Consider the following 24,759-nt stretch of genomic DNA (forward strand, 5'->3'; position numbering starts at 1 on the left):
CATTGTCACCAGCAAAGCACCATCACACCTCTTCCTCCATGCTTCACTGTGGGAACCGTGCATGTAGAGAATATCTGTTCACCTTTTCTGTGTCGCACAAAGACACGGCGGGTGGAACCAAATATCTCATAATTTGGACTCATCAGATCAAAGCACAGATTTCCACTGGTCTAATGTCCATCCTTTGTGTTTCTGGGACCAAACAAATCTCTTCTGCTTGTTGCTTTTCCTTTGTAGTGGTTTCTTAGCAGCTATTTGACCCTAAAGGCCTGATTCGTGCAGTCTCCTCTGAAGAGTGGATGTAGAGATGAGTCTGCTCCTGGAACTCTGTGTGGCATTTATCTGGGCTCTAACCTGAGGTGCTGTTAACTTGTGATTTCTGAGGCTGGCGACTCAGATGAATTTATCCTCAGCAGCAGGGGTGACTCTTGGTCTTCCTTTTCCTGGAGTGGTTCACATGTGAGCCAGTTTTGTCGTACAGCTTGATGGTTTTTGTGACTGCACTTGGGGACACATTCAAAGTTTTAGCAATTTTCCAGACTGACTGACCTTCAGTTCTTCAAGTAATGATGGGCTGTCATTTCTCTTTACTTTGCTGATTGGTTCTTATCATAATATGAATTCTAACAGTTGTCAAATTAGCCTGTCAGCTGACTTCTGCACAACACAACTGATAGTTCCAACCCCATTAAGAAGGCAAGACATTCCACAAATGAACGCTGACAAGGCACACCTGTGTCGTGAAAACCATTTCAGGTGACTACATCATGAAGCTTATTGAGAGAATGGAAGGGTTTGTAGTGCTGTCAACAAAGCAGGGGGTGGCTACTTTCAGGAATCTAAAATATAAAACATTTGTCAATGTTTTCTTTGCTACATAATTCCATATATCTTGCTTCATATATTTGATGTCTTCTGTTTGTATCTACAATGTAGAAAGTAGTAAAAATAAAGACAAAACATTGAACGAGAAACCTTTGACTAGTAGTGTATAATAAAGCCAAGACACGCTATTACAAAAAGTATTCACTCACCCATCCAAATGATTTAATTCAGGTGTTCCAATCACTTCCATGGCCACAGCTATATATAATCAACCACCTAGTCATGCAGATGGTCCCACTCCTCTTCATTCCAGAAGATTTGGCATGCAGTTTTTCTCCAAAGAATTTCAAATTTCAATTGATCTGACCTTAGAAAAGTTTTCCACTATGTGTTCGTCCATTGATTTCTATGACAGAATTGTGCCTGTTTTCAAAGCCTAAGGCTTTAACAATGCCACGAAATGTACACATTAAATTAAAAATGCCTGATTACCTGTTGGATTTAGGATATGAGTCCAAGAGACTTTTTTGTGCATCTTAAGATATTACAGAAGGCTGCCAAATTTCAGACTCAGATCAAACATAATACAGGGGCTGCTTTCTAAAAAGTTTTACGTGGCACCGTGGAGTCAGTTTGCAACATTTATTGAAGAGAGCTATGGAACTGGAAAGAATGCATCAGCTGTTCAGATATTCCTGACACATACGGGATCACTAAGGGTTTTCGCTTGGGCAGCAGTTGTCCTTCTCTCCTGGCTCAGCTGGAGCTTTCTTTAGGTGCCTTCCCAGCCAATCCAAATATCCAGCTTGGATAACCACATTAACTCAGGGCCTTCTTCATATGATGTTCTTCTGCTTCTCTGGCCACTCTATCTGTGGGGATTGTGTTAGTTAGATTGTGTTGAGAAAATCCCTAAGAGCAGTTTGCAAAAGCATGGAAATGATAAAATAGCCATTTTCAATTCAAAATGGCTGACTTCCTGTTGCGTTTGGGTAAATAAAGCCATACACATTTTTTTGTCTGTCATTTGCATGTTACACATGTGTAATCTGTAACACTTCATTATAGTGTTACAGTCATGACTCACCTGTCAGTGGAGCCAGAATCCAGGAAAAGGTCACCAACATGTAGCCACACATCTGAAAGCATATTGATTTGGTCTCCTGATATTTAGACTGTAGTATTGATATTTTAACCTTTCCCAAGGTTAAATGGCTCGGGAGCCATTTTGAATCGTCCATGTGCCAAACCAATAAAATACATAAATTTTCACCAGACCTGACGTATGTGCAAAATTTCATTAGTTTTTGAGCATGTTAAGGTCCTCAAAAGACAATTCACTTACTAAAATAATAAATGAAACAGATGCAATAGGACCTTCATACTTTTATTTCCATGCTAGGGACCTGACTATCTATGAACTTGAGTTCTCTACATAAAGAGCACATTATTTCCTGACTGAAACAATGGCGCAGTCCAGTATGTAAATCCTAAAACATGTTTTTTTCCCTTTTTCTCACCCTCTCACTTTAACATACTCACTATATTCTGTTCTTTCAGTGTTGTTTCCCTTTTGATTTGACATGTTAGATTCCCTTCCATTTCTCCTTTGATCATGTCCCACTGTGTTTCTGCTCCATCATAATCACCAGGTGCCCCGATTCTGGTAATACTGATGATTTTGCCTGATACTATTGACCTTAAAAGGTGCAACCTGTCTCAATTCCAGGAAGGTCCCATCCAGAGTTTGATGTGTAATAGTGTGTGAGATCCCTACTGCTTTCTCTCTCTCCTCAGGCACTCTTCCCAGCTTTTCTAGGGGAATACCAGAGTGTTCCCAAGCTAGCCAAGAGGTATAGTAAACATTCATATACAGATGGTATTAATCATTGAAACATCTCAAACAAATAAAAGTTTCACTTCAAGAATTTTTTTCCAAGTTCAAGGCATTAATCCTGCCCCAAATTTCCCAGATATTAATCAGAACAAGCACCCACAGGATGTGGCACAAGACCAAGGCCTCACCCTGCAACACAAAGGATCTACATCTCAGCTACCAATGCACCAAAGCACACCCCAGATGCTGTGTGTCTATGTCTTGATCAGTGCTTACAAAATAGTAATACTGGATTTTTTTTTCATGTTTTGGCAGTGTACAACCCTGCATATCTACTGTCTAAATTGCCTAGATACATAGATTGTCTTCCACATAACTGTAAGAAAATTTGATGTTATTTAATATGTACCTTCTTATTTGTAGTATAATGAGATAGAAGATCAGGTTAGTCTTCCTTAAACAGCAATGAAAACCAGAATGATTAGCACACATTAAAGACTAAAACTGTGAAATTGAAACAATGTTTCTTTTCAAGTGGGGCCCAGTGGAGCCGGCAGATGATGCTTAGACTCCACGTTGGAAGGAATTCTTACTCTGATACTAATAAAAAACAAAACAAAATATATTTTAATCCCATCCGTTTATTTTCTTCCCAAGGCACATCTCTGCAAAGCAAACAAATTGCATGCTTTAAAAATTAGTCTAATTGCAGTGCTTCAGTGGATCCTTACAGAGGTCCAATGAGCAAAATAGTACAGCAGCTTACTGAAGAATATTTTGGCTGTAACTGAGCAGAAATAATATATCACACTGGATCATGTAGGATATTTTGTATTAATTGACACTAAGAATATGAAAAATGTCCATGACATGAGTAATATCGATTGATGCAGACATCATTATGAATTTTATTTAATACACAGAGATTTTACCAGCAGCTGAGCTATTTAATTATTTGATATTTAATTATTCTAACTGCTGACCAAGGCCAGGAGAATTAGGAGAATGAACGGGGCATTTTCTTAAAAAAGAAATATTACCCTATTTAACAAAAGAAGTTTCTTGTCAACATGTTGCTACACAATATAAACAGGACACGTTTATATATGAATTCAGAACAGTGGGATGCAAAGAGTTTCAAAGGGATATAGGAGATGAATGGTTTAAGTTTGTTTTTTAAAAATCGGGTGTATTCTTATCCACATCTGGAAACTATTTCCAGTTAGATGTTAGACAGGAAAAAGCTGAGAAAACCTTCAAGTCACAAACCTTTACAAAAACTCCTATACTCTAAGTACACTTTCACCTTTGCATTAGTGAACAGCAAAAAACAAACAAAAGGTAATTAATCAACTATTTAATTAGAAATTACTATTAAAAATTTAAAAAAAATAAAAAGTTTCTGGAAAATAAGTTTTAAAAGCATAATAAAGTTTTGAACTAACCTGACATGGTGAATTTAGTGAGTCAGTTTCATATCGAGTTATTATCAGTTTACATGAAATACTTTTTCATGTAAACTTTTTGTCTGTTTCTGTTCTTTAATATGGACATTTCGTCATTTGCAAGGTCATTTAAAAAGAGAGAGAGAGGCAAGGATGGCTCCTGTATTTGCTGCAGGGCGTATATACTGCTACCCTGATCTATAAAGAAAAACTGAACCTGTGCTTAAATCAAACCCTGATGCAGCCAAATGAAGAATTATTGTGTAAAAAGATTTTCAGTGTAATTGATCTTCTTTCTTCTTCCTTACGTTATATTCCTTTATTGATTTGATGGAGACTATTTATAACAGTTTTACAAAATAAAATTATAATAAAAGAAAAATGACATCTACACTTGTAGAAATCAAGCAGTTTGAAAAATATTTTATACAGAACAACTGTAGCATAACTTATCACTGTACCATGAACTTTATTTCATCTGTATAATCGGGTTTCAGAGCATGGACAACAAATGGTGAGCTTTGCAGAACACTGTTGTTACAGGGTAAATTAACAACAGTGCAAACACAGATTCTTATTTGCAAGGCACATGTCTTTCAATGACTCAGAGGTAAATGTAAATTATAACTGTGACACACTAAGGCTGAAACATCCTTAAAAATGATCTACTCGTACACTACTGCTCACTACACTCTTTGTAAATCATTTGGGTTGTGACTTTACTTTGGACTGTAAATGGTATGACTGTAAACGCCACTGCAGGTTGTTATTATTTTTATACTTTTAATAAATCGGTACTACTGCTCTGTTAAAATATAATTTGTCAAAATTAAGTGCTTCATAAAATCAGACCTAAAAGCAGTGAGAGCAACAAAGATGAATTTTTTCATGAAATTAAAGAAAATGACAACAAATCCTGAAACACTGGCAAGTAGATTTTTTATTGACCGCATGTACATGAAGCTCATGCAATAAGCAGTCACAGTCGCATATCAGATTAGGACAGAAAAATACAGCAATTCAATGCCTAGTCTCTGAGGGCAACAAAGAAAAATCTGATGATAGCATTATGTGATATTATTGAATTTCATAATGCGTTCTGTTCGTGACCTGCCCATGCTGTGTGCAGGGGGGGCTGCTGACGTGAAAAGAGAGCAGGAGGGTCGGGCTGAAATCACAATAAAAGGTGGCTGGAGTCCGCTTTTCATCCAGTGCTCCACACGCCAGACAACTTCTGCTGCTGACTGCAACGTGAACCAGACTGAAGGAAGTCACATCAAAGGTAAGTTACAGTTTTTGTAGCCTTTAAAGGCATGCTTTCAAATAGTTTTGGTGTCATGTTAATATTGTGGTTTTTGTCTTTCTTAGATGCAGAGGGGCTTTGGGATATTTTGCATGTCGCTCATCTTTTGTGCAACTCTTTCCGAGACCATCGGGCTAGTTGTTGCGGTAAGCAGTTCAAAATTCAGTACAACGTTAATGTTATCCTCCCACTTAAATTTAGGTGCCAAGAATCAATGTACCAATAAAGACATAAAGACAACAGAGACTAATAGAATAGAAATGTCAAAATGATATCAAATATCATTATAAAGTAATCTATTTTAGTTTACAACAAAATTTTTAAGCAGCCGATCACAAAAATAAAATGTGTACATGTGAGTATATTAGTAGTATAAAGTTCAAATACGACAAGAACTAAAATGTTTAAAGTAAAAAAGTTCAAATCTTCAAGTGAATAAAGACAAAACAAGCTAAAATCACAGATTCACAATGAAACCATACAGACCATGACCAAAACCAAGAGCACGAACTTCCCAATAGCAGACGCTACAACATGCCACACAGAGATGCAGGTGAGGTTAAATTAAAAAAAAATTCAAAGAACCAACCCATGATTCCATGATTTCCAAGAGACCCTAAATAAACCCACATTAAGAATCCCAGCTTCAGAATCCACATGTAAGAAAACCAAGAAAAAAAAAACAAATTCAGAAATTTACTAGGAAAGTAAAATACACAAACTCCCTGCAGCCATATGACAAGCCTACAGACCACGACAATAAGGATGTTTTACATTTAAGAAAAATGCTTTTAGATTTACATTTCAGACACATCAAAAACTCATTAAAACTGTCTCCTTGTCCTTTAGCTGCTTATTGTATCCATCTTTATATCTTGCAGGCAAAAGAAAAGCGTGGCTGGACTCTGAACAGCGCTGGCTACTTGTTAGGGCCCCGTAAGTGCACACACACACACACACACACACACACACACACACACACACACACACACACACACACACACACACACACACACACACACACACACACACATGCACGCACAGACACACACAGAAGGTTACATGCACACACCAGCACATATTGTTTTGTGGTTGTTCCAGTAACGTTGTTTACAAAAGCCTCATTAATAGTATGTGGTGAAATGGCCTAATGCTAATTTAGTGTTATTTAAAGATTATCGTGAGTGACTGTTGGGTATCCAGTTTTGTGTATCAAGGTATATATTCTTACCAGCTGGAGTTTGAGTCATTCCAGGGCAGGAACCCTGAAGAATGTTGTCCCTTTGTGTGTGTGTGTGTGTGTGTGTGTGTCTGTGTGTGTGTCTGTGTGTGTGTGTGAAGCCCAGGTAAAGGTTGCTCCTGCCTCATCCTGTGTTTCAGGTCGTATTGATCACCTAATTCAGATAAAGGATTCTCCCAGTGCCAGAGGCAGAGACGAGCTGGTCACTCAATGTAAGATAGAAACATACAGCTGCTGCAGGGCCTTGGGGTCACCAGGAATTGCTCTGTTTAAACATCACACCTTTTAGCTGCTTTTGTTTCTTTGCTTATGTATACAAATGTTGCAATTCTGTCTGTGCTTTGAGCCAAGTAATGCATTGATGACCTCAAGAATGCATGAGTTAGGAAAGGTTTAGCATACAGCATTTTTGAGACTTTGGAGGATTACACTCCAGATGTATAGTGTTGACAGAATGGGAAGAAAATAGGATAGTTTAGAAGACTATCGTCACGTTCACTGCAGAGAAGATGTAGCACTGACTAACACAGAGTTTTCACTGTGATATCAATCCGAAATAGCAGTACAGCTGACAAAGAGCTGATAGCTCAGTAACTTAATTTAGAAGTTTTACATTTTTTAATATTATCAAAAATATTTTCAAGTCATGCTACCAATTTACTATATTAACAATTTGCTGATAAAAAATTGTATGTAAAGATCAAAACACAAGGGGCCTGTAAATCCAATAGGAACTTTTTACACTGGATGGCAAAGATCATTAAAATACCTTATTTTTTCATGTCGGGGTCTCAAATGTAAAACTTTAGCTAGACTTTTAAAAGCACACAAAGAGAACAGGGTGTATTAGTTCAAGGACTACTTTAGCTAATGACGAAGCCCCCAATTAGGGTCAAACAATTGTTACATGTAAAAACCACTCAGAGTAAATGACAGCACTGAAGTATGTGAGCTCACTATAACAACACGTAACTGGTGAGTAATGTTGCAAAGTGAAACAAACTGGCCCGATACTGTACATGTTTTCCATTCTTCAAATACAAATATGAGCCAATATAATGTATTCAACTCATGTGAGCCTCACATGTTAAACTACAAATCTCAGTCAGGTTGCTGTCTGTTCTTTAATTTCAAAATATCACAATAACATTTTTAATTATTGGTCTAGCTTAAGAATACTATGTAGTACAATAGTACAGTTACCGTTATTACTGGAATTGGGAAGAGTATGATTAGTAATTAAAGCAAATGAAAAAAAGGAAATGCAAATATTTTTAATTTACAATTTTAGCCGGAGGCCACTGAACTCTGCGCGTGCTATCTCCACCTGCTCTTTAGACACATAAAAAACAAATTAATATGTAAATGTGGAGACACACCGACAGTCTACAACACACTACCATGGCTAAGTAAAACCCTCTGCTTGCCTGTTATTTTATGTTGATTTTCATCATCACTATTGTTTCAGTGCATTTACTTGTCTGTTAAAACTGCCGTTCAACAAGTGTGCTTTTTCTATTCCTTCCATCAAACCTCTACTTACTGCAATTCCATGAGCCAAGCCCTGCAGGTGGTCTGTACGAGTTTGGAAAGTGAACCAAACAATTACAAACCAAATATCATGCTGAAACTGTGTGACGTGTGAACAATGTCCTTTAGAACTTCTTACAGGAATCAGGTAGCGGTGTGCACTGTGTATGTGTGTGTGTCTGTTGTATGATGCCTCTAAACCAGTGGGATATTTGTACGTATTTTCTGTTACATACACAAAACTTTAACCATTTACTCCATATTATTTTTATTTTGTCAATTGTCATTTTCACCTTAAGCAAACAGAAAATTAAATGTCACAGCCAGTATATTAAAAAATGAAGCAGCTGAAAAGGATTATTATTATTGTAAGTACATGAAAATTTCACATAAATCACATTTACCAAAATGTTAAAATTGCTGAATTTCTAGTGAACTGAGCTGATAATGGGAATCAATTAATTAAATGCTTAGTTGGGCCATCTGATGTTTATATGAGCGCATCAACTGCGATCACTCCTCATTATCCAGATGGACTACATGGACACACGACACTAGGAGACAAGCCGGGTCTGGCTGGGAAGAGGGACATAGGCCAGGAGGAGGACTTCAGAACAGGTCTGTATGTCTCACAAAGAAACAGGACAATCTTTCTTCCTCTTAAAGAAGATATTTTATTTTGAGTGTTATTTAACAATAATCAAAAGGTATTTTATGATGTATCTTCTTGGTTAATTTATTTTGATATACTGAATATTTTGCTTTTATTACTCTTTTATGTATAGCTGTCATGTTGATTAGCTACCTTTAATGTATAAGGAACACTGCGGAAGGAGATGGTAGAGGGGGAGACCTAAAATGCCTTGAAGAAAATAGGAACTTGTAGTCATTCAGGTGAAAAAGTCCTTTAAATAGCCCAAAAGAAGAGGAGCCACATATCTTTTAAAGGGATACAGTGCAATAAAGCCACAAGTTCCTAAACAAAATAATACAAATAATACCCCAGATTATTTATTGATGTATTATTTAATATTTTGTGTCTTTTACAAAAAAAATACTAGTTTATAATTTTGGAAACTCTGGAAATTTTTTATGTGTTTTATGATCATTTATCTAAAACACTGAATAAAGAAATCTAACAAAAACAAATAACAACAAAAACAAGACAAGTAGTGCTTGTACCGTTTAATCTAAAAAAAAGAAAAAGACATCTTTTAAAGCATGCCAAAATAAAAGCGATCTCTCTCCTTTCACCGCGTCATAAAGTGTCATAAAGCTTTTCCATTCATCAAGCCTTTAAACTACTGTTGTAGAAATTTTCACTGGTTTTCAGCAGCTAAACATTTCCACTGCGATGGACTAAGGATGAAAGCAAAAATCGCAGAGTGTGAGGGCTAGTCAAACTAGGATCATTGGAAGGTGAAATGTTTTACATTTGCATTCTTTTTCTTTTTTAAAGAAAGCTTAGGCACATCTACTTTTGTATGGAATTCAGTAGCCTTCATGTTCCATTCCCATTAACCTTTGTTCATGAGTTCACAACTGATGCTTTGTTTGGTTCTCTCATGTTTAAATCTAATACTCCTACTTGTATCGTAATCCTTAGTATCTGAGAGAATTTCATTTCTCTGTATGATCTGTGTATATCAGAGTTCCTGCCATTTCAACCTGTCATTCTTGCTGTACCTCCACAGGCGCCCTGAGAATAGCAGATGAAGAAATTATCCACACTGTCATTGACTTCTTGTCATACCTCAAACTTAAAGGTATGCTTCTCACTTCTCGACTAACTTATTTGAAAGCGAGGGGAGTTCATGAACGAAATAATACAGATCTGCATACAGAAGTCACTGCAACGACAAACTCTTAAAAGCACACCAAAGTTGGATTAGCGAACTTTTTCAGGTCTATATATCGGTCCATTTGTTAAACATGGAAATATTCTTTCAGTGATATAATCTTCATTTTCTATTGAATTAGCACACAAATTACCCCATGCACAAAACTAAATGTGAAAATGTAATGTTGCATATTTGACTTTATGACATCTAGAGATGTGATAATATTGAAAATTGTTTAATTTTATCATACAATAAAACATACCCGATTCACAAGTTTATCATTAGATCAAACCTGGCAGGGATCCTGTATAGCCATGTATACTGATAATATTATTACCATGTCAGAGACTGTTCAACCGACTGCTAGCGCAGTTTTTCTAATCAGTCAGTTACATTGCAGGAATTCAGTGACGCACAAGTTGGCCTGTTGAATTCTGCATCTACAACATGAAAATGTGAATCCATCCAGCCTTGTGCTGAAGGTTCAGACTGTATGTCTTGGCAGAATGGTACCAACTGAGCATATTGTTAATGACCATGTCCATCCCTATGTTACCAACAGTGTGCTGATCCTCTAACAGGATAGCGTGCCATCTCACAAACTCACCTTCAAACATTTCTTGAACATGAACTCAAATGCCTCCACAGTCACCAGATCCCTCATGTGATAAAATCATGTCAAAATTTTCTTGTCATGTCCAAAATCTCAGGAGATTTGATGAATCACCTTCATCAAATCTTGATGAATCTATGCCACAAAGAATTAAGGCAGTTAGCAAGGTGAATCTAATAGAGTGTCTGCTGAGTGCAAACAAACAGAGGTATGATAAAATGAAAAACAACTTTCTGCCTATTATGTCTCAGTATTGATGTTCTGTCTGTACTGTTTGTGCAATATTACAGAGATGGGAGCCTTGGACAGCCTGCCTCCTTCTGTCACATCAGATGAACTGGCCAATCCCTAAGGCTTTTGCTTCTCTGTTATAATTGTTGTGTTTCAACTCTTCTCTGGACTCCAACTGCCATAAATGTATTGTAGCTCCTAAATGTTACAATATTGTAGCTCCTAGCACTGGTAGGTTGGTAGATTTGTTCTGGTACCATCTGACTGACTGACCCTCAATATCAGATCTTTCTCCTCTTGTGTAAACAAAATTTTATATCCTCTTAAAGCCAGTAGTTGTGTGCTGACTATAGGTGGATCTACAGAATTGGTACTTTTGTATAAAACAACTCTATATTATCACCAGAATATACTATTACGTGTTTTCAGAGAATGGAGTGAAATAAAATAAATGGCACTAGACTCACTGAATAATTTGAATTTATTTCCTTCTAACAGTCAATTACACTGTTTATCACTTACATTTTCGCTACAATTAGTTTGTAACAAACATGCTTACACCTCTTTGATGTATGTTAAAAAAAATCTAAATTCAGAGTTTTACCTATGTAGTGTCTGCACTGTGTTAAGTGGTGACATGAGGTCGTCTGACACTGACACTGGTAAGGAGGAGCCGGCGGGGCTTCCTGAGAAGGCCCCAGTGTCTTCAATTACTCACGCCACAGGAGATTTCTTAGTCTCATGACGACTCTCTATGCTCAGCCTTTGACTTGAAAATTGAAGGTCAAATAGTCCGCAATGACTTAGCTCTGACCTACACTCATTTTGTTATGGTTAGAGACAACCTGTAGCAAGTAAGTCTTGACACTCACACAATAAAAGAACACAACAGTTGTTGGTGCCAAATAACCCCGTGGCACGGCATACAGGATATGACAAAACTCAGGAGTGAATAATGGCCCAGTTACATCCAGCCAATAATTGACCAGAGGATCTGCATCAATGGTGTGGTCCTGCCTGGAGCGTCAGCTGGTGAACCAGCCAGGTATTTCAAAAGTGCCTTTGTTCCCACTACTTTTAATCGAGGTCCCATTTAAACGCCATGGGCCTCATTGGGCCATTTCACCAGAGTGCAGCGGGATATCACTTTTAGAGTTGGATGTCTCGAGACTGGTCTTGAGACCACTTTTACATGGTCTTGGTCTTGTCTTGGTCTCGCTGTCTCGGTCTTGCTGTCTCAAATCGACATAGTGGTCGGGAGATTTGGAGTCAACAGTCTCCGTGACACACAACGTAACGTTCGATAATGTGTCATGCGCAAAAGCATCAGCTCTAAGAGCCGTGCTTAGAGAGTGCTTTGTAGTGAATCAGAAGAGTCGACTCCCATTGAGCGAGAGCCGGCTCCTCACTTAATTTCCTTTCGCTGCTCAGCTCTCACACAGTGGCTCAGCTATGCTCCAATCCCTCCATATTGTGGCCATTCACATGCAAGGTTATAGGATAATATCATTATGTGAAAAACAGAGAGGGTGAGAGATGCGACAGTCAAGTGGAGCGTGCGTCTGTCCTCTCTGTCTTACTGAGAGTAAGTGAGTGAGACAGTAGACAGCGGTGAGGAGGGCTGTGCGAAAGCAAAAACACATAAATATGCCTGACACCCCTAAACAAAGCAGCATCTGGCTGCACTTTAAAGACTTTTTTGTCTCGGTCTCGGTCTTGGTCTCGTCTCGACTTTGTCTTGGTCTTGACTCGGTCTGAAGCAGTGCTATTGTGCACCATTTCTGTCATGAGTGTGGAGCAGGCACTGTTTCATGATTCAAGTCGGCATCCCATGAAGAGATACAAGCTGACTAGCTTTGAGTTACTGTTCAGCAGGAAGCTGCAGGGGTGTGTTGGACCTGATTAAAGAAAACTGGGAGGAAGGTCCAAGCCCAGCTAAAAGAGAAATTCAGTACATTCTGGACCTGAGAGCAAAGCTACACACGTTGTGGAGGTTATCACGATAAAATTTACTACAGGCCCAAGAACTTCAGCAGTGCCTGTACAGCAGAGGGGTAAGGCTCAGACAATTTTCACCGAGAGACAAAGTGCTTGTATTATCCATTCTTCTACCTCAAAGTTACTTGCCAAGTGACAAGGACCTTTCATGGTCACGCGGCAAGTGGGAGATGTTGACTATGAAATGGTCCTACTCTCCTTAAAGCGTGGAGAAAAGCTGAAACCGCTTTTCTCGTGAGCCTGGTGAAGGAAAGAAATGAGTTGGGGCTGGAGTTCCCAAATTCCACCATTCCCCTCTCCCTCTGTTGTGATGACCATTTCACACGAGCCCAGAGAGTAGATGCTGCTGCATTGCAACATTGTTTTGCAGACGAGTTCTCCTTCCTGCCTGGTAATACTTCGCTCAAAGAGCACCATTTTGAAATGAACCTTGCTATGATGGTTGCGTTCACAGTCCTGTCAGTTACCTGTTGTTTAGAATGAACTGGTGGAACTGCTAAAGATGTGGGTAATAAAAGAGTTGCACAGTGCATGATGTAGCCTGTTAGGATTTAAAATGATTAAATGCAGCAGTTTTTTATGATTTTATATACACAACGCAATGTGCTCATAAATGAGTTGGCACTCTGTGTTTTGACGGTCAAAAACGTCGTTCAGTGGTATTGACTGGACTGAAATATTGAGAATTGACGTAGAAGCGCAGAGGGTCTTTTTTGCTGCATGCTTACACATCACACCAGATAATGGTTAGAAGGATATTTTCTGGGCAAAGGGAGTCTGAACAGAATGTCCCGAACTAGATAAATAGAATCAGAAGTAGGTTAATATTAAATAATCAAGGCTGGGCAGGGAGGTGTATTCGTCTCTGTCATTCCAGGAAAAGGAGCAGATATAAGGTCAGACGTGAGCGGAGCAGGGGACTCGAAGGGAGACATCAGGACTGCCACGTTGGTTCCGGAAGAAGATAGTCATAATAATGATTTTGTTGGGGCATAAAACTGTATGGGCAAATTCAGGGTCGTCTTTTCAGTGAAGACAGATGACTGTGTTCACAGAGAGGTCCAGCACTGTAAACTTGTAATTCCAACTGCTGAAGCAAATAAAATCTTTTTAAACAGAGGATATTTCTCCTCTACTTCCTTTGAAGAAATTGAACACAACAAGCCCCATAGTTCTTGTAGTGAAGATTTCAGGTCTATACAATTCTGTGTTGACTACTGTAAGGTGAATGAGGTCACAGTTTGATGCCCAGGTCGACCAGTTCCTGCACGGGTGGGCACTGCTTGTTTTTTCACGACACTGGCAGATTCCCTTGTCTCCAGAGTCCAAGGGAAAAACGGCCTTCTCCTCTCCGTGTGGTTTATGCCAATTTTTCACACTTATGTTCAGCTTGTTCAGAGCTACACAAGCTTAATCATTTTAATTAATTACCAAATGAAGAACAGGTGAGCTTTAGAATTTGAACTTAACTCATAAAACATGAGAGCATTATCAAAGTTGATTCTTCACATTGACTTGCTCCCATTGTGGTAACACTAACATTAAGCTAGTATTATTTATTTATTTATAGCAGCTTGACAGTAAGCAATGAGGTGCTGAGGTGAGTGTGCTGTTGTCATTGTATAAAATGTACATGGTACCTATAGCATTTTTAATTACATGTTTCATTTTTTCATTATTACAGCCAAGGAGTTATTTCTTTGTCCCAGGAAACTTATCAGTATAGAGTTTTTCTTTTTTTTATTTTTTTATTTTTTTATTATTTATTTTATTTTCAGATGTTACAGACGGGACAGACATGACTGGGGGATAGGTAAGGGAGAAAGAAAGATGAAGGAAAAGAAAAACAGAAGGGAAGAGGGACAGTGAGAAAGGGCACTTAAAAAGAGAAAGATAAAAATCTCCTGGATCACCTGTTGAGAGAAAAAGAAGAGAAAACAAGCAAAAAAACCAAAGCAACATACTAAACACAACACCATCGCATTAATCTAGCTAAGTGTAAACAGCAGTAAATACTAAATATTGAATGTTGTTGTGCAGCACACAGGACAGACAGCGCACAATGTGCTTTGAAGTAGCAGCCAAGAAAGGTGTAGTTTATGTCTATGAACAGTGAACACCCGTGTGCACACCTGTGTGGATCAGCGCGCTTGTATTCAGAAGGTTTCCCCATGTAACGGTCTGCTAGAGGGTGTAGAGGGCCATAGCCCCGTCCCCCAGGGCATGAAACAGGCATGGAGGAGATCCAGGCTCCAGACATCCAGAGGCCCCAGAGTGCGAGAGCCCAAGGAGGACCGCCGGAGGGGCATCCGTGCCACCCTCCTGGGAAGAGCTGAGGAGAGCCCCTGACGAGGAGTCACCCAGTAGCCACGGAGCAGAAGCCAGAGGGGGCTGCACTGGCGTGCCCGCCGGCTCTGCCAGCAGCCAGCTGTGCCAGAGTGAACCGAGCCGCAGGCCCAGAGGCCGGATGCCCGAGGGCCCCCCGCGCCCCGGAAGAGGCCTGACCGAGCAACAGGCTCCAGGCCCCGCCAAGTAGCCACCGGGAGTGAGCTGGTACATACCTGAGCGCCCAGCCCTGGACACCAAGAACCACCAACGCACCGACCCCTGAGGGCATCAGTCACCGGCAGGGAGTGTGGTGAGGGGAGATAGGCCTCCATACTTTGGAACGCCTGGGAGTTCCTAGAGAGGTGGAGTCTAAGACCCGACCTGACATATAGACACAGACAAACAGGCACACACAGACACAAACATGCATTCCCACCCTCATGCACACATATACAAACGCTCAGCACTCACCCAACATAAGGATAGACATAAATGGACATGTACACACAATCACACTCCCCAAACATACTCTATACCCCGGGTCCAGGTACCCTCGCCCCCAGAGGGGGAAACGGCACCTAGACCCAAGAGATGTTACCCTTTCCCCCGGGGTGGAGGCAAGCAGACCGCCCCAGGCTCCGCAGCAGCAGGGAGGCCAATCGGATGGCCAACACCTCCTCCCAGCCCCCCCGCCCCGATGGCCAGCAGAGAACGGGGGTGTGTGAAGACCCCATACCTCCCTCCTCCCACTCATGTGTAGTGTTGCTACGTGTTGTTCTAAAGTGCATTTAAAAACACGGGAGGGCATGGAGCTACCTGCCAGAGAGCAGCAGGTGTTAGCACGGCCCCTCCCGAGAACCCTCAATGTCTACATGGATTTAAAATTGAGAGGTGGGCACCGGCGCCAGAGGTGGGGTTGAATACACAGACCGTCCTCTGGACGCCGTTAACGTGCCCAATGCCAGTATAGAGTTTTTCAACATAGATTACTTCTTTCCTATGAGGAACAGAATTTTGGGCGGGAATTTATCATTTATACCTTAGTGTGTTCCTTTTAGTTCCTTGTTTTGTTTTTCACTAGTTCTTGTGCTTGTAATATTCAAAATTAGCAATTATAGGTATTGGTTTGTTGGCATCCTTTTTTAGCAGCATCAAGATAGTGGATGTGGTGAAAAGTTATTTGGTTGACAGTGTCTGCAGGGTTCTTAAGCTGAGTGGCTGTGAAGTCCGTCAGTAACTTCTCTGGACTGACAGGAGACTGATCAGAAAAACAGCCCCACACCATAGTAGGAATCAGAATACATATATACAAATAGCTCGATTATAAATATCCAGACTATTACAGACATTAAATAGACTATATATGATTGACATTTTATTTGTGTGTTACCCATTGGTGCATTAGTAATCTCAGTCTCCAACTGAACGTGCTCCTGTGACTGGCCAGCACGTCATGGAGTAGGTGGGAGATATTGTCCAGCATTGTCCTTATCTTGAACAACATCCGCCTCTCCAAAACCACTGTAAGGGAGTCCAGCTCCACCCCCACAACATTGGCCTTGTAGATCAGTTTATTGAGTCTGTTGACATCTGCAACCCTCAAACTGCTGTCCCAACATGCAACAGCACAAGATTCATAGAAAATCCTGAGCATTGTCCAACAGATGTTAAAAGACCTCAGCTGTTTCAGAGAATAGAGATGACTGTAGAGTGCAGTGGTGTTTTTAATCCAGTCCAGTTTATTATCAATGTGTAATCGAGGTATTTATAGCCCTCCACAATGTCCACATCAACCCCCTCAGTTGAAATACAGGGTCACAGATTTCCTGGTCCCTTTTAAAGACCAATATCAGTTCTTTGGTCTTTGTCAGCCTGGTTCGCTGTCTCATCACCCTCACTGACGCATCCAACCACCGCAGAGTCATCAGAACACATCTGAAGATGGCAAGTCTCTGTGCAGTGGCTGAGGTCTGTGCTGAAGAGGAAGGGGGAGAGGACGCTCTCTTGTGGTACCCCTGTGTTGTTGATCTCCTTATCAGACACACAATGTGGAAGACGCACATATTTGGGTCTTCCTGTTGGGTAATCAACAATCCAGGACACAGAAGAGGCATCCACCTGTGTTGCTATCAGTTTATCACCCAGGAAGGTCAGCCTAGTGGTACTGAATACACTGGAAAAGTCGAAATGACCCTCACCGTGTTCGCCGGCTGGCCCAGATGGGCATAGACACAAATGAGCAGGTAGATAATGGAATCCTCAGCTCTGAAGTGGGGCTGGTAAGTGAACTGAAGGAAATTCTGATGTGGCCTGACAATAGGTCAGAGCTGGTCAAGGATGAGTCCTTCCATGGCGGGTACTGGTTTAGCTCACTGGAATGAGCAGGTGACCGTAGAATGTATGCCTGAGAGTGGCTGGCCTGGGTTCAAATCTGACCTGCAGCCCTTTGCCACAGGTCTTCCCCTCTTGCTTTCTTGTCTTTCTTCACCGCACTAAAGTAAAGCCAGTAAAAGGCCAAAATAAAATTTAAAAAGAAATAGACGAATCCAGAGATCTAAACCAGTCTGGTGATGGTTTACTCTGGATCATTGAGAATAAATAATTGAATTTTGGCAAGACCATAATTTTTTTTTAAGTGACTCTACCCACGAGTGATATGGATAGAGACTTCCATCCAGATCATCTTCTACTTTCTTTAAAAGTGGGATGTAGTTTAATTTAGTTAAATCTGCAAACCTAGGAGAAACATTAAAGCTAAATATTTAATATTTCCAGATTGCAGTGGGGTGAAGAAGGATTATGAAAGGAGCAATTAATCGGAAGAACTGTAGATTTTAACCGGTTTATCAAATAATCTGAAATGCTTGAGAAAGAGTTTATCAATGTAATTGCTTCAGGGAGAGTGGTTTGTGAATGCTGGAGAAAAAGCAACACATCATCAGCATAAACACTGATTTTATGCTCTACATTCTTGCATTTTATGCCCTTAATCACTATGGCCTGTCTAAATTGCTGTTGCTGCTAGTGGTTCAATAAAAATTGCAAACAGTCACGGCTGAGAAGCCGGTGTGTTGTGGTATGGACCCATAGACAGAACGCACATGAAGAAAAACTGAGGCATAACAAAAAGCAATCAGTTTATTTAGGCTGATAGCAAAAAACAAAACAAAGGCAAAGGCGAACACAGGCAAAGACTAAATGATAACCTAAAGTGGGAACAGCTAGAACAAGACATGAAAACTATGACATAAACATGAACCTAAACAGGAGTACGAAAAACCGAGACTTGAGGAGACATGAAAATCCATAAACATGAGGCGAGATAAACAGACAACCCAACAATGAACAAAGGGAGACAGAGGACTTAAATACACAGAAGGGTGATGAGGGAAGTGGAAACACATGGAGAACACAGCTGACACAAATGAACATGACGCCACAAGAGAAGCAAAACTAATCACACTGAACATGGAACGCCAGACTGTCAAAATAAAACAGGAAACATAGTGAGACGTAAACATGACAACACGAGTTTGACAAAAGGATGTGGAACACACAGACATGAAATACATGACAGACTTGGGGGACAGAAAAGAACACAAGGAGAGAGACATGGGAACAGATAAGGGGGACACGGACGTAACTAAAAGTTATACATAGAGGACAAGACAGACTTACACAGGAAACAGGAAAATGACACATAAACAAGGGAGCACGGATAATAATATTAACTAGACTAAAACCTAACCAGGACATACTAATAATAACACTAGAACTTAACATTATCCCAATAAATCATAAGCAATCAAAAATTTAAAATAAGCTCAAAATGCTGGGTCACAGACCCAGCGCCCTGACACAAACAGTGAGGAGGCGAGTGGACATCCCTGCCTTAGTGCCCCTCTGGAGACAGAAGCTGGAGGATGTTTGGTCATTGGTCCTGACACTGGCTGTTGGGGAATTATATAATATTTTAAGCAGTTTTTGAAGTTTATGAGTTTCCAAAACCAAATTTGTGTAAAGTTGCAGATAAAAATTTCCAATTAACTCTATCAAATGCTTTTTCTGCATCTAGAGGCAAAATTGTAGTTTCAGTGTTTTTACTGCATGAAAAGTCTATCAAATTAAGAAATCTGTATGTATTTGTTGATGAGTACTTCCCCCTTTTATGAAACCAGTTTGGTCAGGATGTGTTATGAGGGGGGTTGTCTTCTCTAATCTTTGTGAGGGAGCTTTGCAGATTATTTTAAGGTCAACATAAATAAGGGATGGTGGTGGGAAATGCAGGGTCTTTGCCTGGTTTTAGCAGGAGACTAGTGTTGGCAGAATTCATATTTGGTGGAAGTCTGCCATTTTTCTGTGGAATACAGGCACCAGAAGTGTGCAGAATTCTTTAAAGAATTCTGCTGGAAATCCATCTGGACCTGGAGCCTTATTATTGAGCATACTTTTCAGGGTTTACTGGAGTTCACCAGATATCAGTGGTGAATCCAGTGCTATGACTGTCTGATAATTTCAGATGGGTTGGGTTGTCAAGGAACTGGTCAATTTTGATCAATTAGATTGGTTTATCTGTGGTGTATATAATGTTTCCTGAAAAGTCCCTGAACGTGTTGTTTATTCTTTCAGGGTCATATACTGTGTTCCTAGATAAGTCTTTAATGGCATACATGGTCGTTTTTTTTTTTTTCTTTCTTTCTTTCTTTCATCAATTGGATTTTTTTACCATGTCCAACATTTTGCAAACAGGGTCTGTTTTTTTTTTTTTTTTTTTATTAATGATTTCATTTAATTCTAGTTTTGTTTTACATATTCTGTTCAGTATTTCCTGTTCCTGAGAGGACACGTGGGCTTCTTCTAAGGATTTGATAATTTCTTCTAATTCCTGAATACATTTATTTTCTCTTTTCTTTCTATGTGATGAGAATTAAATTATTTTACCTCTAATCACAGTTTTCTCTGCTTCCCAGAGAACAGACGTTGATGTTCCAGGCAGGTCATTATAGACTAAATATAAAGTCCGTTAAAAATAAATTAATAAAATTTTCATCTTTAGGCAATGATGTATCAGTTTTTTTCTTGTTGGATTGACCTTCTTATTTATTAGAATTAAAGATACAGCAGCATGATCACTGACAATTATAGGGTGTATCTCAGTGTCTGAAATGTCATACAACGGTGAGCTGCTGACTAGGAAATAATCCAGACAAGTGTAAGAGTGATGAACATGAGAGAAGAAAGGTTGGGGTGAAGAGAACGCCATGCGTCCGAAATTACTCAGGTACTGTTTATTTATATGTGTGGATTGCCAGTTGTGCTGAGTTTGTGCTGTACTGAACCTGTCAATGTCTTCATTTAGTCAAAAGCTGAAATCACCCCTAAGAACAAGTGAGCAATCTTGGTGTTCAGAGAGTGCACTAAAAGAAAATGTGGAAGAATGAGGGGTCATCAACATTGGGCCATATATACTTACAATATATAACTTTTTGTTAAGTATAAATAATTTATTCATCCATCCATTCTCTTATCCTTTTCAGGGTCGCGGGGGGAGCTGGAGCCTATCCCAGTTGTCATAGGGCGAGAGGCAGGGTACACCCAGGACAGGACGCCAGTCTGTCGCAGGGCTAACACATAGAAACACAGACAACCATTCGCTCTCACATTCACTCAGGTGTTTTAAGTTCGTCTGTAGCTGTGACAGGTCTATGAGTCTCTTGTAATAAAACAACATCTGCCTGTAGTTTTTAAAACTTGTTAAATATCTTTAAACTCTTCTGTCTGCAGCCAGCTTCATGCACATTCCATGTGACAAACTTTAGTGTGCCCATAGTTGTGTGTGTAGCTAATATTGCATGCTGCTTGTTACTCTCAAATGAATGAGAAAAACATCCATATGTCAGTCAGTTGTAAAAAAAAAAAAAAAAAAAAAAAAAAGTGTGTTGAGAGGTTCCATAAAAGTGTAATATGTAGACAAGAGTGGTGCTTGGTGTTGTCTGATTATGTGTGTGCATATTAACTTATATAAGCTAGCGTGTACACACTTGTCATGTGTGTATGTCATTGACAGTAATTGTCAGTGATTTATCTGTCAAGGTTTGCTATGTGGCAGGCAGGATGTAGGAGCCAAACACAGGACTCACAGCACAGGAAGTTAATTGAAAACGGCAGCTTTATTAAATAGAATAGAATAGCGTAGCATAGAATAGAATAGAATAGAATAGATCTTTACTGTCACTGTTACAAGAACAATGAAACACAGTTTGGCATCTCTCTGTTAGCAGCATGTAGATTTTTACATTAAAATTCCTTTAGAAAAAAAACCTTAAAATTTAAGAGGTGCCTACACAGGGAATGTATGTAATAATGCAAGTATCTACACCGATATGTACAAGTCATATGTACCATATAAAGGAGCAGGTGCAATGTAATGAGCAAGTGATCAGTGCAATATAAGGTGCAATGTAATCAGTGGTAGTGCACACTGAGTAGGAGGTATGACTAGGGGTAGGAATGCTGGTTGCTATTATAATAAATACAATTTATAAACAGAGGTAGGAATGTTGGTTACATTATACTATAATAAATATGGTTTATTGCTGAAAAATCCTCCATACAATAAACTCACAAAAAAACCCCAAAACAAACCAAAACCCTGAACATGGAAACTAAGAATTAAAACACTGGGAAACAATAAACTCAAACTAGACAACAAGAAAACAAACCTGGGACTGAGAACTAGGAATTAGACAGGAGCACAAGGGAAAACACAGCAGTGAGGATGTACAACATGACAACAGACAGAGGAAAGCCCAGGGCTCAAATACACATGGAGGTAATGAGGGCATGGGAAACGGGAGGGAAACACAGCTGGGACTAATCAGACATAACAAGACGGGGAGGAAGCAAAACTGAATACACTGAACATAGGACAAGGAACTATCAAAATAAAAAAGGAAACACGAGACCTCCACAAAGACACAGACCTGACACTGTGATGTGGAAATACAAAAGTAAATAGACGATCGCTTAAAGAACTGTTCGTTTATGCTGAAGTCTATTTCTTTCAGCTCCCTGCCGTGACTCTTCACCTGCTCCTTCTGCTTGAAATGGCCAAATTTGGCGACAATTGGACGTGGTCTCCAGGCCCCAGGCCTCCTGGTTCAGAGACAATGGACTATATCGAAGCTGATGTTCTTCATGGTGTCCTCTGGAAGCTTCAGGTGGGTCTGGATGAAGTTTTTAATAGTTTCTTCTGAGTCCTCTCCAGCATACCTGAAAAGACAAGGTTATCTCTCATACAACGGGCCTGGAGATTGATGACAGTCTCTTTCATTTTTCTTATTTTCTTCACTGAAAAGGGTGACATTCTCATTTAGAGAATGAATTCCAGATACTCCCTCAGGGATTTAAATTTCCGGTGTAAAATCTCCATCAGTGACAACACTGCGTTGAAGCTGGAAAATCACGTATGGATTAAATATTCCATCATCTTTACCTAACTGCCCATTTCTGTTTCAATTTTGAGATTTTTTTTTTTTTTTTTTTTAATTATTATTACTTTAGGTTCCGTTAAAGACCACCTGTGCAGTAAGCGACCGATGAAAAGCCGAACACTTCCTGTATCTGTTTCAAACTAAAAGCCCTGTAGCCGTTCGCGGTAATAGAAGCCCTTCACTGTTCCTCAAAAAGCCTTTATTGTGAAACGGTTACTGGAATAAATTTCGGGATTCACTTTGAGGGCAAAATAAAATTGTGAGTGATAAAAGAAAAGAGGCAGTGAATAGATGTGTTGCACACCAGCATCGCTCGTAAAGCCCGCAGTTCTTCTCCTTGAAGTAGGTTATGAGCGCAGCAGTCTGTCAGTAACGGCCACATAATCTTTTTCACACTTGAATCCAAACGGTGAACACACGTGTAACTGATCCTAATGTATACATGTAGAACCGCGTTTGTAACCGTAGTAACGTCCGGTGTTCTGGCTGTCTTGAAAGGCTAGGTTAGGAGACACAAGAAACCGCTGTAGTAAGGTAAGTATTTATATTGCTTTACTTCACAATTATTTGTGTAAGTCACCAATAAGCTACATTGTGTGGTTAAAACTTAAAAATTGGTTAGCATTGTGTAACTGATTTATATTCAGGTAAAGATCGCAAAGTGATTAATTATAAGTACCGTTAGGTTAACGGATACATTAACCTAGGCTAATCGGAATAACATAACTTCTGACTTTTAATGAACCAGCAGTTAACATAGATACCAGCTGAAGTAGAATGAGCTCAACGGCGTCTCATGTATAAAACTGATTCTCTTTACACCGCAGATATTTTAACGCAGAACACATTATAAATTTAAAAAGTAGGCTACAAAATAGTGGAAGCTCTCATCGGAGTTGGGGTGTGACAGTAAACAGGTGGTTACTCTACGTGCTGAGTAAACAGAATTTGACTGTCTTGATAAATGTAGCAAATGCAGCGAGACAAACACAGGAACAGGCAGAAATCCCAAATATGACAATATTTGATCAGCCTGCCTGTGCTGAATTTGACAATATATTATCATATGTGACTGTGTAATGAATGTTGTACAGTAAAAATGAACAATAATTTCAGTCATCCTGAAATACTGTTGCTGGAGAATCGTGAACAAAGTTAAATGTTGTTCTGTTTATAAAAACGTCTATCGTTTCATTTTATGCTATCGTTTGTTTCGTGGTGTCGCAAAATAAACTGTTTATGGCAATATTTTTCCATCGTTTTGATGGTCACTGTAGTGGCTATACTAATTTCTTAAAGTTCTCTCTTTCTCTTATATTTAATATAACCACACTACAGACGGACAAGCCTCTGTTTTTATGCGTTGTTGTTGGCAACAAGGACGGTAAAACCATCGCGTGTCCGCTTGTTTATTTTCCATATAAACCTTTCACAATAAAGCTCAAGATTCTGTTGAGTCTTTTCAAAATAAACTGCACGAGTATGCCTAGTATTTACGGATGAGAAGCAAAAAAGAGCCGTCAGGTGCTAAAAAAAAAAACAAAACCTTAGACTCAAACGTTAGAACAGGCTTTTCCCCGCAGCACCCCGTGTAATAATACTCACAAAGAAAACAGCGGCCGTTACAACTTGTGTCTAAAAATGTATCGTTTCATGCATCGGTTAAAACGATCGTCGTGTACCTACACGACACCCAGCTGGAAACACTTCACGCAAGTCGAGCTGCCCGAGATTCACAGAATTTACAGAAAATGTTAAATTTTTGTGATTTATATCGTTATCGGACTATAGATGTCTTATATCGGGATATGAGATTTTGGTCATATCGCACAGCCCTAGTTTCTATATACATACACTACTGGTCAAAAGTGTTAGAACACCCCAAATTTTTCCAAATATTTATTGCAATTCAAGTCCAATGAATAGCTTGAAATGGTACAAAGGCAAGTGTGAACTGACAGAGGTTACAAAAAGGTGAGGTTACCCAAAACTGAAAAATAATGTACAGTTCAGAATGATACAAACAGGCCTTTTTCATGGAACACAGATATGGGAAGAACTTTCTGAAGAGTATT

The 24,759-nt window shown here is 39.5% G+C and overlaps 1 protein-coding gene across 2 annotated transcripts; it reads left to right on the forward strand.

Moving 5' to 3' along the window:
* Positions 1 to 5,296: 5,296 nt before the first annotated feature.
* On the forward strand, positions 5,297 to 10,986 carry gal (galanin/GMAP prepropeptide). Of its 2 annotated transcripts, XM_063480894.1 has the most exons (7): positions 5,297 to 5,389; positions 5,476 to 5,556; positions 6,292 to 6,346; positions 6,791 to 6,862; positions 8,712 to 8,798; positions 9,875 to 9,946; positions 10,925 to 10,986. In XM_063480894.1, the coding sequence occupies exons 2-7, from the start codon at positions 5,476 to 5,478 to the stop codon at positions 10,984 to 10,986; spliced, it is 429 nt and encodes a 142-aa protein (XP_063336964.1). In that variant the 5' UTR covers positions 5,297 to 5,389. The 2 variants fall into 2 exon arrangements, with proteins under 2 accessions (XP_063336964.1, XP_063336965.1); XM_063480895.1 differs by lacking the exon at positions 6,791 to 6,862.
* The last annotated feature ends 13,773 nt before the right edge of the window (positions 10,987 to 24,759 follow it).

Source organism: Pelmatolapia mariae, linkage group LG7, assembly GCF_036321145.2.
Source record: "Pelmatolapia mariae isolate MD_Pm_ZW linkage group LG7, Pm_UMD_F_2, whole genome shotgun sequence".
Lineage (NCBI taxonomy): Eukaryota > Metazoa > Chordata > Actinopteri > Cichliformes > Cichlidae > Pelmatolapia > Pelmatolapia mariae.